The 14,796-nt window shown below is 42.6% G+C and overlaps 1 protein-coding gene across 1 annotated transcript; it reads left to right on the forward strand.

The window, feature by feature from the left end:
• Window positions 1-384: 384 nt before the first annotated feature.
• RPL7 (ribosomal protein L7) lies at window positions 385-8,988 on the forward strand. The gene is made up of 7 exons (XM_072151712.1): window positions 385-491; window positions 1,654-1,756; window positions 1,845-2,011; window positions 3,227-3,364; window positions 3,619-3,728; window positions 5,571-5,780; window positions 8,941-8,988. Exons 1-6 carry the CDS (start codon window positions 478-480, stop codon window positions 5,777-5,779), a joined length of 741 nt encoding a protein of 246 aa, XP_072007813.1. The 5' UTR covers window positions 385-477; the 3' UTR covers window position 5,780; window positions 8,941-8,988.
• The last annotated feature ends 5,808 nt before the right edge of the window (window positions 8,989-14,796 follow it).

Consider the following 14,796-nt stretch of genomic DNA (forward strand, 5'->3'; position numbering starts at 1 on the left):
AAAAGAGGATTATAATAAATGAGCCCTTTGTGTCAGTAGTTTTGGGTCACTTGCCTCTAAATCTAAAACAAAAATGCTTTTTAAGTAGCTTTTACATTCTAAAAACAATAAAACTCCTTTATTCGTCAAATAGGAATTCGGAAAAAAGCTAAATCCCAGTGCACAGAGGGATCCGGTCCTTTAGCCCACAAGGATTTAGTATCTTCTATGAAGAATAGCGAAATGCTAGTTGGCTAAAGGACCTGCTCCCTCAGCCCACTAGATTTAGGCAGGTATAGAGCAAGCTGTTAATCCAAGTGAGCAGAAGGACCAGGTCCTGAAATTCACTTGAATTTAGACAGAACCGCAGTCCCCCGATCACTTCCGCTTTGTACGTCATTGCCATGCGCATCCTCCGGCGCTCGACAATGATGTCATCTCGCTGCGTGTTTAAGTTTCCATTGCGCATGCGTGTTACCCTCTTTTCCGGTGGTGAACATGGCGGGGACAGAGTGAGTAGATCATGGCCTCTGTGAAATCCGCTGTCATCCTGCAGTCACGTAACGTTACCGTGTAATCTGTGCGGCTCCATAGACTCCTGATAACACGGAGATAACACTGTGCACGTTATTAGCGGTGGTCTGAGGGGTCTGCCCCTGGATTGTCAGGATGGCAGATTCCGGCCCCTGACGGCTTGTGCTGCGGCCTGCGCTGCCCTGCATGGATTCCTATGTGTAACCAGGGTTATCATGGTGCTAAGCAGCTGGGGCTTTATACCGGGGGCCCGGGTAGTACGTGTGTGTATACTGTATAGAGGGGTATTATAGGGGCCCATGTATAGTGTATGTGGAGCTGTATACTGTCTATACTGAATAGAGCAGGCTTATAGGGGCAGATTTGTAGTGTGAGGGGCCGTATATAATAATACCTATATACTGCGTATAGAGGTATTATCAGAGCCCATGTATAGTGTGTGTGAGGGGAAGTATGCTGTGTATAGAGCAGGCTTGTGTGGGCAGATTTAGTGTGAGGCTGTATACTGTGTATAGAGGTATTGTAGGGGCCCATGTAAAGTGTGTGTGATGGGCTGTATACTGTGTACATACTGCATAGAGAAGGCTTATATTGGCAGATATATAGTGTATATGAAGGGCTATATACTGTAGAGGTCTTATGGGGGTCTGATTATAGTGTACAATGGCTGTATACTGTGTATAAAGTGAACTGCTAGGGGCTGGTTGGTTAATGACTCTTAAGGATTGTACAGTGTTAATTGTCCCATCCTCTCCTGTCTGATGGTGTAGTATTACCTGCTGTCACTCTGTTCTTCTATATTGGATAGCCAGTGGGGAGCATAGCAGATATCCAGCAATAACTATTAGACCTTCACCAGTGAGTCATTTATGCTCCATGGTAGAGGATGGCATATTTCTAAACCCCCCCCCCCCCTTATTGGTTAAATTGCTTTAACATTGTTTCGATGTTCCTGTGTGGGGACCTCCCAACACTTTCCTCCTCCCTGGTTATATGGTTGGTGAAGTTATGAATGTCATGATAGTCCTTGATGGGTTGGACTCGGGTAGTAATGTATGTCCAGTATTCTAGTTCTTGTGGCTTGTGATGGTCATCTGTATGACGTTATATGAAGGTAACACATGTACTTTTCTATTACAGAGCCAAAAAGCTGCCAGCCGTTCCAGAAAGCCTTGTAAAAAAGCGGAAGGCGTATGCTTCCGCCAAGGCTAAGCGGATCAAGAAGATGCTGAAAGCGAAAAGGGTGAAGACTGCTCACGTGTCTTGTATATTATACCCCCATACAGAAGCTCTTAAATTTGTGCTCAACCGTCTTTTACTGTCTTTTGTAGATCCGTAAGGAGAAAAGAAAGATCATCTACAAGAGGGCAGAGAGCTACTACAAGGAGTATGCCCAGCTGCAGAGACGTGAAATCCGTCTGTCTAGAATGGCGCGTAAAGCTGGAAACTTCTATGTCCCTGCTGAACCCAAACTGGCTTTTGTCATCAGAATCCGCGGGTAATCTTGTGATGTGGATATATACATTGGTTGCACGACTGCTTTGCCGTTAGAACAAAAGGGTTTTTTTTTCCAAATCCCTTTAGGAGCTGCACCTAGCTTCTAAAATAAAACGGCAAACCCTGTCACTGACATTGAAATGCAGATGGGCGATGGTGGTTGTGATTCCAGTAGAGGTGATTTCCGCTTCTGTTGAGTTATGAAACCATCCTAGTTCAGTCCTGCACTGTTTTCGGTTGACATTTGTCAGCGGGGTGATTTGCTGTGAGTAGTGGCAATGTGGCTTTGTTTTACAGACCAGTGGAACCTGTGCATTTCAATATATTTCTTGAAATTTGGAGGATAATGTCTGTAATTGTCCCATAATCACAAGATGGGGATAAATGTTTGAATGCTGTGCTGGTGGGAGAGGATCATCCCTGATGGACCACTGCATTTTAAGTCCCCGTATTTTGCTCCAAAGCACTGGTGCCACTGCGCTGTAATCCGTTCTGGAAGTCTATAAAGAACAGAAGGGTTCTCAAACAGCTTCTATGAAACGTTCAAAACCCATAAATCCTAATGAGATCAGGGAATGTGTGTACCTATTCAGATTGTGGGATTTACAGCTGTTTGACCCGCCTAATCAGAAGAAAGGGGGATCACATTCCTGTGAAGAGGAAAAATATTGACCCGACTCCTTACACAAGGCCTAATGGTACCTATTGGTAAAAAGTCCAGTTGTCAGCTGTATAGTACCAATCACGGGTGTTAACCCCTTGTATACTGCAGTCAAAAAATTACTGTGGCTTGCAAGGGGAATGCAGCCACTTTTCTTCACTAGATCCAATCCACCCCTGGTAGCCACAAAGTTTGATGTGCACCCCGTGGTGGCCCAACACTTTGGGACGTCAGGAGGCTGCAGGGCCTGACTTCGTCAGCACTTCAAGTAGTTTTGTGTACCTTGAGGGCTTTAGTTACTATAATGGGATTTTATTCTCAAGTCTGTCACTTGAAATCTGAACTGGTCCCTTAATATGAGTCTTTGCAATTTGTATGAAAACATTTAAGAATCGCACCTAAGTACTAAGCCTCCTAACAAAGCCAATATAAACAACATGTTCGGGAAATGTTAGTCTTGCCCACAAAATAATTTAAGTTGTGGGAGGCACGGTGTTGAACCGTAGGTAGAGGAATCGGTAATAAAAATAAGTTTTTTCTTTCTCACTTTTTCAGTATCAATGGTGTCAGCCCAAAGGTCCGCAAGGTATTGCAACTCCTCCGTCTGCGTCAAATTTTCAATGGCACCTTTGTGAAACTCAACAAGACTTCTATAAACATGCTCAGACTGGTGGAGCCCTACATTGCCTGGGGGTGAGTGAAATTGGCTTTTAATAAATATATAGTGCTTTAATCTTATCCAGTAGAGATTTAATACCGCAAATCCTTTTGTAATAACCAGCCTGTATCTGGTGTTTTTGAGGCAGTGGTCTTTGAGATAACCCGATGCTTTGTGTGAAAAAGCAGTTGTGTAGATGTCCTGTGTAACCAATCCCTTTAGGCCAGTTGTAAAGACTGTCTGTCTTTTTTTATAGAAGATTTTACACGCCTTTTTATTTGCATTGCAGGTATCCCAACCTGAAATCTGTCAAGCAGTTAATCTACAAGCGTGGTTACCTGAAGATCAGAAAGCAGCGCATCCCAATGACTGATAATGCTCGTATTGAGAAGCGTCTTGGTATGTTGTACCATCCATAAATAAAAGGGCAATACACATGAGGGCATTAAAACGAAATTCATTTACCATTTGATATAAATCTTATCAATTGCATCAATCGGGAAAATGCTAAGATAATTTTCCATTAAATGCTACAATGTCCCATAGAAATGAGAGAACTGTCCTTGGATACGACCACCTCTGCACTCTAGCAGCGGTGGCTTGGCATGGGCTATTGAGTCTTCTGACCACCTGCAGTCATTATTCATTACCAGGACAGCCATGGACATGCAGTAACTCTTAAACATTATTTTGCTAATGAAAACTTGTTTACACATTCACTCCAGCAGCAGTGGCTGTATCCAAAGACGACTGTCCCATTTCTAAGGGACCATATGAATATATTTATTGGAAATTCTTCTCACGGACAGTTTATAAAAAAAAAATATATATATATATATATATATATATATATTAGTATATGTATGCAAAATATAAATATTTACAAATATGAAAATCAAGTGTCAACAGCAATGCATGTTAACCGTTAAAGCACTGCACTGAGCACTCTTCATACACAGGTGGGGTTGATTGCATATTGCAGAAAACCTCCACTGCTAATGACCGTGGTTGGTGCCTCCACTGATCGCGCCTACTAACCCGTCCGATGCCGCTGGCGTTTAAGACTGCGGTACGTGGGCACCGCCATCTTGGATCGGATCGTTCTTTCCCCGAGCCAATCAGGGAGCCTCATCAGTTGCCATGACAGCTCCGGGTCTTTATCAGACCCAAGGCTTTCTGTTTTCTGAAGGCTCGTAATGAATACTGTGCAAAAATGCCATATACTGCAATACAGTATTATTGCAGTATATGGTAGGAACTATCAGACCATCTAGGGTTAAAAAGGGTCTAAAAGTAGTAAAAATAAAAAAATAAAGTAAAAAAACCTAAAAGTTCAAATCACCCTCTTTTCCTAAAAGTGATATAAAACGTAATAATCACACACTACAGGTATCCCCACAACCCAAAATGCCCGATCTATGCGGTGAACCACATAACAGAAAATGGCGCCCAAATATCCAGAATGCAACTTTTACACCATTTTACGTCGCATAAAATGGAATAAAAAGTGACAAATGTCGCACAGACCTCAAAATGGTAGAAATGAAAATGTTGTCTTTTAGCAAAAATTACACCTAACACAGCTCCGTACACCAAAGTATGAAAGTTATCAGCGTCAGTAGATGAATTTTTTTTTTTTGGTACAGATTCGTTTAATTTTTTGAAAATGTATTTAAACTTATATAAATTTCGTATTGCTGTGATCGTACCAAACCAAAGAATAAAGGGGTGTTAATTTGAGCGCACGCTGAAAGTTGTAAAAACTGAGCCCACAAGAGTTTGACACTGTTTATTTTCCACATCTGGATTTTTTTTCCAGCTTCCCAGGACACGGCACGTAGTAATGTGATGAAGTAATATTTATTTTGTGCGTAACAAGCCCTCACACAGTGTCCTTAAGGGGTTAACATTTACAGAGGCAGAAAGACAATTGCATCTTGGATAAATCAACACGTGCCAAACTGTCCATCCACACACCAAAACTTTTCACATTTAGTCTAGCCTTCCTCTTGCAGTATTGTCACTTATCAAAAAGTTTCGGTTTCTATTCTCCCGATCTTCATTTTAATACGTAATGCAGATTATAAAATGGCTATATAATACACAGGTGGAGTTGTGTATTGACTCGTATAATCATCCAATTCTCCATACTGTAAAAAATACAGTAAAGCAAACTTTTTAAACTGCTTAATGTACTTTAAGGATTGCTAAGACCTTGCTAAGAGTTTGTCGTCTTTCTAGGCAAGCGCGGCATCATGTGCGTTGAAGATCTGATCCATGAGATCTTCACTGTTGGCAAGAACTTCAAAGCTGCAAACAACTTCCTCTGGCCGTTCAAGCTGTCCTCTCCTAAGGGAGGTATGAAGAAGAAAACCACACACTTTGTGGAAGGTGGTGATGCAGGCAACAGGGAAGACCAGATCAACAGACTTATAAGGAAGATGAACTAAGGTAACTGAATGGCAGTAGTTTTTACATTTTTGCTTTCCTTAGTGATGGAGTTAAAGTTGTAGGACTGCAGCTGTTTTGGATAATTTAAACCATATGTTTAAACGTTAGTCTCTTGTATTGAGTTGTATTGAGTTTTTTGCAGATGGGAACTATGATTAATGTTCATTATATGTAACTTTGAAAATATTAGTTTCTCCAGCAGAATCTGTACAAGTCCTGGGGTGCATGGGTTGGCTACATTGCCACCTTTCTTTTGTAGAACTGGCCACAAATCCCATTCATTAAGCTACTACTGTTAATTCTTGCAGTCTTTCTAGCCCATGTACCACCAGGTTCATGGATTGTCTCTGGATTGTCTCTGGTAGGACCTGCTTTTAGCTTCTTATACCATTCTTTTTACAAAATGGGTTTGAAAATTGAGCAAATGAGCTCAAGGGGCTCCCGATTCATAGCTGTTAACAGCCCAGAGCCCCTCAGGCTAGTTTGTATAATTTTTTTTTAAACCCATTTTCTTGCAAGAGAATAAGAATCTAAAAGAAAAGCGGATCCTGCTAGAGGAGCACAAACCAGCGTGTAAGTGTGCTTGTGTTTCAATCCTTGATCTTGGCGGTATATATCCTCTATGGGCAAAAACACAAATATACTTGGTTCATGAACCATGTGCTAGCCTGATTACATGGAACCAACGTTGTCGTAGACCTGTCTACAAGCATCCTAGTGATATACAATGCAAGAAGTCTCTTCAGCACCCTTCTGTTTTGTGGGGGAAGGAACTCCTTGCATATTATACAACTATGATTCTTGGAGTCCAGTTTCCTGCAAAGTGTTCAGTCTATAAAATCTGGCCACCAAACTGTTTGGGATTCATGGAATGAACATGTTTGTGTTTAAGGGTGCATCCACGTGTTCAATTTTTCAGATGGAGGTTTTTGAAGCCAAAAGCAGGTGTGGATAATGGGTTGAGACCTCATCACACAGCTCTGTACATAGAAAAAGGAAAAATTAGAGAATGCTACGTATTTAAGGGGTTAATGTTAACAATGACTTGTATAGATAAGCCAGCATAGTACATGAGAATTGGATAGGTCTGGACTAGATATTTCGGTTATCTTTGTCTGTTCTCTTCATTATACATTCTGTAGGACTTAAGCATATTTTGGAAACTATTGTAGTATTTGGGAGTGTATTGGTACTGTTTAACATTGTGTACACTGAATGTCAATGGGTCTTATTACCATCTTTCAAATCCTCTGGGACTTGTATCAATCACATAAAAGGATATTCCCATTTCAGCAAGTAATTGATATTGTTTTCATAATGAAGTTATACAAATTTCCAATAATACTTTCTGTATCCATTCCTCAGTTTTCTGGATCTCTGCTTGCTGCCCTGCTTTTGAAAGATTAAAGGAAACCTACCATTTCAAATGGTAGGTGTAAGCTATAAACACCGAGCACCAGCTCAGGGTGAGCTGGTGCCGGTGCTTAGTTTCGTTAGTGTTAAAACCGCGGTATCGCGGTTTTAACACTTTTTAAACTTTATAGCAGAAGCTGCTTCGGCGCTGCGCGCGACCATGCGCGTGCAACGCCTGCGGCATTTCCTATGTAGGCGCACGCAGCGCCGAAGCAGTTTCTGCTATAAAGTTTAAAAAGTGTTAAAACCGCGATACCGGTGTTTACAGCTTACACCTACCATTTGAAATGGTAGGTTTCCTTTAATTGTTTGCTTCCAGTGAACAGAAATTTGACCATGGTCACACAGGTGCAGAGTAATTGTATCACACAGCTCTGATTACTCTGATATTACTCTGATAACGAGCCCTGCACCTGTGACCATGGTCAGGTTAATATCCAGTGGAGTAAGCAAAGAAGCTTTCTATAGGACAGTGAGCAGAGAAAACCGTGCAGAATTGATACAGAATGGGGAACATTTAGATAGTGTCTGTGCCTGCATTGGCTTTGTTACGACCTGTTCTCGGAAAGAAGATGGACATTTATTATTGTGGAGCTGTGCACATACATTTCTAGCGCAGATGCCAAAATCTGCCAGCTAATAAATAGGTCAGAGAGCAGAACATGCGGTGAGAGCGCCACAAAATTGTCGGAAACACCATAGTAAATGTCCTCTAATGTATATTGGAAAATTGAGTTATTTTTAATTATACAAACATTAATTTTTCAAAGTGGGAATACCCCTTTAAGGCTATATTCACACTGTCGTTGCCCGCCCGTACCGTAGCGGGCAACGGCAGTGTACGGGGAGAGGAGGAGGTGAGCGCAGCTCACCCCCGCCCCTCTCCATAGCAACCTATGGCGCACAGCGCCGTATTAAGGGAAAAGATAGGACAGGTCCTATCTTTTTCCTGGGTACGGAACGGTACCGCACGTGTGCGGCACCGTACCGCTCCCGTAGGGTGCCGTGCGCCCATAGGAGTGTATGGGGGACGTATATCGGCCGTATATACGTCCCCCATACGTCCGTGTGAATATAGCCTAAGACTGTGGCCATGCATGTCCAGTGCTGCAAAATCCCTTGAGGATAGATAGATGGATGGTTGCACACACACTGGGCTCCTTGTAGCTCTGCCTGGGTGCAGCAGCCAAGAGATTTTCTGTTCTGCAATGGCACAGCATGTACATACACCATAAATAAGTTGCTACCTCCTCCCCATTTAGTGCTGTTAAAAAGGTGGTCAAAAACCACCCTCATGCAAAACTGTTGCAATCTGCTAAATCCAGGAAAGTATGAATGCAGGTGAAGCTGCATCTCCTAAGCCAGTGGTGGCGAACCTATGTCACGGGTGCCAGAGGTGGCACTCAGAGCCCTTTTTATGGGCACCTACGCCATCACCCCAGCGCAGAGTTCGCTGGACAGGACTCAAGGCCTCTTGCAGTCCCAGAACCCTAGAAGGAAGCTACAATTATAATCCAAACTTCTCCTTTCTACTGTATTGGTGTCCTCAGGTGCCTATACAATTTAAACATGACAGAGCAGGGAATAATAAGTTACTGCTTAAATTGTCGTATCGGCACTCTGCAAAAAATATGTGGGTTTTGGTTGTAGTTTGGGCGCTCGGCGTATAAAAGGTTTGCCATCACTGTCCTAAGCCATATTGTCCCTTTTTTCCTAGATCATAATTTTTCATTTTTGTCTTTTTCAGGTTTCCCCATGCTCTGGTCAGTTAATAATAAAAATCCATTTACAAAAATCCGTTGTGTGTTTTGTGGATTATTTAAAAAAAAATGTTTGAAGCTACAGCACGACAAAACTTGCACCATCCCCTGCACCCAATGTGGACATCAGTGACCACAGACTTATTGGTTCTTTTTTGAGTCATATAGAATCCTCTCCTGCTTACTGTGAGCTAACCCTGCATAACCAATGAATTCAAACACCAAAAATAAGTTTCCCTGGGAATGAGACTCATTTTTTTCCCTCCCCAGTTGCTGGATGCCGGGTCCAGCTTAGTCCTGTTTGTTGTAAGGTTTTTTGTAATGCCGCATACATTTGTTCCAGGTTTTATAATGTGAACAACAATCTGAGGTCTAAAATGTTTACAATTAATAATCCAATTAGTGCGGTTGCTTTTGACCCTTTATGGACTTGTGATGTACTAATTCGACACAAGTCTTAAAGGTTGTTGTATGGAGCGAGCTCCTTGGGTGCTAATATTCTGCCATACAAGCCATGAGGTCACAAATTGCAAATATCCCCCCCCCCCCCCTCGCTCACTGTTGCACTGGTGCTTCTTGCACTAGCATTAAAGGGGTATTCTCGTCTGGGCATTCACATCAGATTCATTACTCTGCCATATATAAACATTTCTTCAATTAGATGTCATTAAAAAAAATTTAATGAGAAATTATCTTCACCCAGGGACTTTTTTTTAATAACATCCAATTGAAGAAATGTTTACATATGGCAAATGATTTCATTTATATTTAAATGCCCAGATGAGAATCAGTGGCGTAACTAGGAGAGACAGGGCCCCCTAGCAGGCTACTGCATGGGGATCCCCTTCCCACTTAAAAAATATACATATTAGTATACTCACATATATATACTCTTGTGCATATACACATACATACAGTGCCATATGCAACATACTCACATACTCACATACAGTGTATAAAGACACCATATACACATCACAGATACTACATATATACATATTATGCTGGACATGTGCAGTACAATATAGATATAATGGTGCACATCCTCCATTATTTATTGTGTCAGGTCGGATGACGGGGCCCCCTGACTCTGCGGGCCCCATAGCGGCTGCTACCGCTGTAGTTACGCCCCTGATGAGAATACCCCTTTAAGTTCTGTGACTTGGTAACCAATAACCCCTCAAATTGCTGTACAATTCCATTTCCTTTGTTAAAGTTTGCGGATGGCTTTGTGGCTGCCATCATAGAAATCTTTTTATCCCCAAGGAAAAGGAGCCTGTTGTGTAGATCCTTGCAGGTTGGGGAGAGCAGTGTTTGGCCAGTGCTCGGGAAGATGTTTTGGTTACATTGGACATTTTTTCTCTCCAATACTTGTACACTTGTTCTAATTATGAAGATATAAATGAAACATTCAATGCAGGAGGGTCCCACATATTATTCTGTTAGGATTAGGGGCTGAACGGTACCCTTATGTGTAGCGACAAGATACTTGTATATCTTTATGCCACACCTGGCAGCTGATTTTGTTTTAAAGGGGTTTTATAGAGGAAATTAGTGTCCAAATTTTAAAGTCTAAGCCTAAGGCTGCATTCACACACCTGTATGGGGGACGTATATACGGCCAATATACGTTCCCCATACACTTCTATGGTCTGACGGCATCGTACGGGAGAGGTACGGTGCGGCATCGTACGGGAGAGGTACGGTGCGGCACACGTGCGGCACCGTACCGCTCCGTAGCCCGGGAAAAGATAGGACATGCCCATATGTTTCTATGGAGAGGGGCGGGGGAAGAGCAGCGCTCACATTCTCCTCCTCTCCCCTCGCGCTGCCGTGTGCCCGCCGTGCTACGGTAGTGTGCATGTAGCCTAAGGGTGATGGTGCACATGGAGTTTTTGGTCAATTTTTAGGAATATTTTCAGGCAGTTTTTAAAAGCATGCGTTTTTGAGTTTTTTACCATGTTTTTGGCTGCTTACAACCTATTTATCTTTTAAGATAATTGAGGAAAAACTTCAAAATGGACTGTAACCGCACTCTTGAAAACTGACCAAAAACGCCATGTGTGGGAATTCTGTGTATAAAATTATATTTTTGGATTTTCTCAAGCAAGCCCTGGGCATTGTAACACTTCACTAGGGGCGGTGGTGCAAGTCATAAGTTGACTAATCAGCCCCTTTCTGTAATGCCAATGTTCACTACCAGATGAGGGGGTGACTTGATGGTCAATTTCAACTGCATTGCAATCAGTTTAGAGGTGGCTTTAGGTGCAGTTTCGGTAAACGATACCTGTTATCAGGTCTGTCACTAGTCATATCACTACTACTTGTTGGAGCAGCTCACAAGGATCCCATCCCAGCCTTTATCTAGTCGATTTATACATTAATCATGATAAGATTTCATAAATTTAGCGCACACAGATTACAGAGCTTTCCAAATCTGTCATTATGTAAATGAGGCTGCTTACATGGAGTAAGTGATGTTACCCTTGTAACCCCCTCCCCCTGCTCATGTCTGTGATGTATAGTAAAGCATTGCTAGTAGAGATGAGTGAACATACTCGTCCGAGCTTGATGCTCATTCGAGCATTAGCGTACTCGAAACTGCTCGTTGCTCAGATGAGTATTTTGTCCGCTCGAAAAATGTCATCTCGCGGCGTTTAGATTTTTGGCGGCCAGAAACGGAGCCAATCACTAGCCAGGAGACTCTGCACTCCACCCAGCATGACGTGGTACCCTTACACGTCGATAGCAGTGGTTGGCTGGCCAGATCAGGTGACCCTGGAATAGACTATCCCCTGCCTGCGCTGCTCGGATCATTCTGTGTCTGGATAGCGTTAGGGTGTTATATTAGAATAGTGTTAGGCAGGAGTGATTCTACAAGAACCCAACAGCTCTTGTTAGGGCTACAATAGCGTTATATATTTTATTTGCTTGTGGCTGGGCTTGCTGCCATTAGTAGTGCAGCTAGTACCATATTGTGAGGAATTTTCAGGGAGACCTGCGACCGTTGTGTTTAGCGCTTAGTGACGCACATATCCACCTCAAACACCGAAGTGGGACAATTTATTAGGGGTTCGATTGAATTAGGCAGTGTCTGCTGTTTTTTTTGTTTTTTGTTTTTTTTTTTTTTTCCCCCAAAACTGAAAGTCAGACACAGCACAAAATCCTGTTGTGTGCTGTCAGTGTAGGTTAGAAACTAGGCATAGCAATCATCTTTTGTCGTCCATATAGCTGCCTCCATACATGGTCTCCTTATCAAACGAACTGTGTCAGGCAGAATTTTGGGTTGTTTTCACGGCTTCCGCATCAAACTTGTTAACTTTGTCGCCACCCTGCTGTGTAATCCACAAAATATTCTGCCAAACTTTTATCATTTACCAATATTATTTCAGCGCTTCTTGCGCATCTGTTTACATTCCCCTCACCCGCCATATCCTAAACTTATAAGAACACTACTGCACTTGATCTTATACAAAAGGTTCTTAGAAGTGCTGTTTGTAGCCCCCGCCTGCTTTGAAAATTATAATTTTTTTCAAAGTAAACGCTTCTGGCCCCCAGGCCCATTTTGGGTGGGGAGGAGCCGAGAGACAGGGGCTTGGACAGGCGAAAGCTCGCCTGGCAGCGGACTGCCAGCTCCATCCCAAGATTAGGCAGCCTCAGAGGCATCCATGCATGCTGCCCCTGCTGTTTCCTGTCCATTTCGCCTCCACGATCCTCCACAGCATCCACCAATGTCTCATTTCAACTCTCTATACCCCAGACGCTGGAGCATGACAGGAAATACAGCACATCATCCCCTTATCAAACGAGCTGTGTCAGGCAGAATTTTGAGGTGTTTCACCAGATACATAGTGGAACTCGGCCCATCTGTCGCCGCCATGCTGGAGACCTGAAGTTGCAATCATAACAGCGCAATATGGATGCCCCATACTGTCGCTCTTAATCATGGAAGTCGTCTCCATGGCTGCCTCCACATGTCGTCCCCTTATCAAACGAGCTGTGTCAGGTGTTTCACCGGATACGTTATGGAACTCGGCCCATCTGTCGCCACCATGCTGTCATTTCGACTAAATATACCGTCAACCTTTTGTTCACATAGGAAATCATTTCAGCGCTTCTTGCTCACCTCCTTTGGTTCCTCTCTGCCGCCTTAACCAAAATACTGATGCATACAGTGCTACACGTTATCCTCGCCAAAATGAATTTTTTAAATTGGTTTGAAGCCTGAGTCCATTTAGGGTATGTCGCCATGACACTCTCTAGCCTGCTGCTGCTGCCTCTGCATGCCGTCCCCTATAGTGTCAGGGTCAATTATTGGATGTTTTAGATGCTATCTAGCTTCATTCTGTCACTCTGTCATGGCCATGCTGTTGCCCATAATTTTGGCATAATGGTGCGATTAGGCAGCCTCAGAGGCATCCATGCATGCTGCCCCTGCTGTTTCCTGTCCATTTCCGTGGTGTTTCCATCCTTTTCTGAGGTTCCCAGGTGTTTGACCAAGCTTCCCTGTGCAGAGCCTTGGTCCCCTTGAAAAATGCTCGAGTCTCCCATTGACTTCAATGGGGCTCGTTATTCGAGCATCGGGAAAAGTTTGACTCGAGTAACGAGCACTCGAGCATTTTAGTGCTTGCTCATCTCTAATTGCTAGTGTTTGAGCAATATCTGCTGACATTTTCTGTCCTCCTAATACATGCGTGTGAGACAGACATCAGCAACACAGTACCTGACACACTTCTCCTATACACATGGCAGAATCCTGTAACAGTTGTATCTGTCACATGCGGGCAGCAGGGGGCACCAGCACCAGGAGTGTCACATCATTATACAGACTGTCTGTCAAGCACTGGGGGTGTGGCTGTGCCTCCTACTCATTAATAAGCAGGGCAGCTGAATCTAATTATTCATATTGCAATACAGAAGTATTGCAGTATATGGTAGGAGCGATCTGACCATCTAGGGTTAATGTACCCTAAATGGTCTAAGAAATAGTGAAAAAAAAGTTTAAAAAAAAAAAAATTAATAAAAAATTAAATTCAAATCACCCCCTTTCCCTAGAACTGATATAAAACATAATAAACAGTGAAAATCACAAACATATTAGGTATCGCCGCGTCCCAAAATGCCGATCTATCAAAATATAAAAACGGTTACAGCCGGCGGTGACCTCCGAGGCGGGAAATGGCACCCAAATGCCCGAAATGCGACTTTTACACCTTTTTACATCACATAAAAAATGATCAAAATGTCGCACAGACCTCAAAATGGTAGCAATGAAAACGTCGCCTCATTTCGCAAAAAATGACCCCTCACACATCTCCGTGCGCCAAAATATGAAAAAGTTATTAGCGTCGGAAGATGGCAAAATTTTTTTTTCTTTTTTGTACACATTCGTTTAATTTTTGAAAATGTATTAAAACACAATAAAACCTATATAAATTTGGTATCACCGCGATCGCACCGAACCAAAGAATAAAGCTGAGGTGTTATTTTGAGTGCACAGTCAAAGTTGAAAAAACTGAGCCCACAAGAACGTGACGTTTTTTTTTTTCTTCAATTTTTCCACATTTGGAATTTTTTTTCAGCTTCGCAGTACACGGCATGTTAAAATAAATAACATTACGGGAAAGTAAAATTTGTTACGCACAAAATAAGCCCTCACACAGGTCTATACACGTAAAAATGAAAAAGTTATGGATTTTTGAAGTTGGAGAGCGAGAAATGAGTCGAAAAACCCTGCGTCCTTAAGGGGTTAAAGGAACCTGTCACCACACTTGCACATATACAGCCAGTGACCGGTTCCTACAGAGCCCTATTCACTTACTGACATGTTTCTTTTAGCTAAA

Source organism: Engystomops pustulosus, chromosome 5, assembly GCF_040894005.1.
Source record: "Engystomops pustulosus chromosome 5, aEngPut4.maternal, whole genome shotgun sequence".
Taxonomy (NCBI): Eukaryota; Metazoa; Chordata; class Amphibia; order Anura; family Leptodactylidae; genus Engystomops; species Engystomops pustulosus.

Coding starts and splice junctions, on each gene's coding strand:
- RPL7 (XM_072151712.1), top strand. Junction 2,012..3,226: donor TTTGTCATCAGAATCCGCGG/GTAATCTTGTGA, acceptor TCACTTTTTCAG/TATCAATGGTGTCAGCCCAA. Junction 3,729..5,570: donor TCGTATTGAGAAGCGTCTTG/GTATGTTGTACC, acceptor TCGTCTTTCTAG/GCAAGCGCGGCATCATGTGC.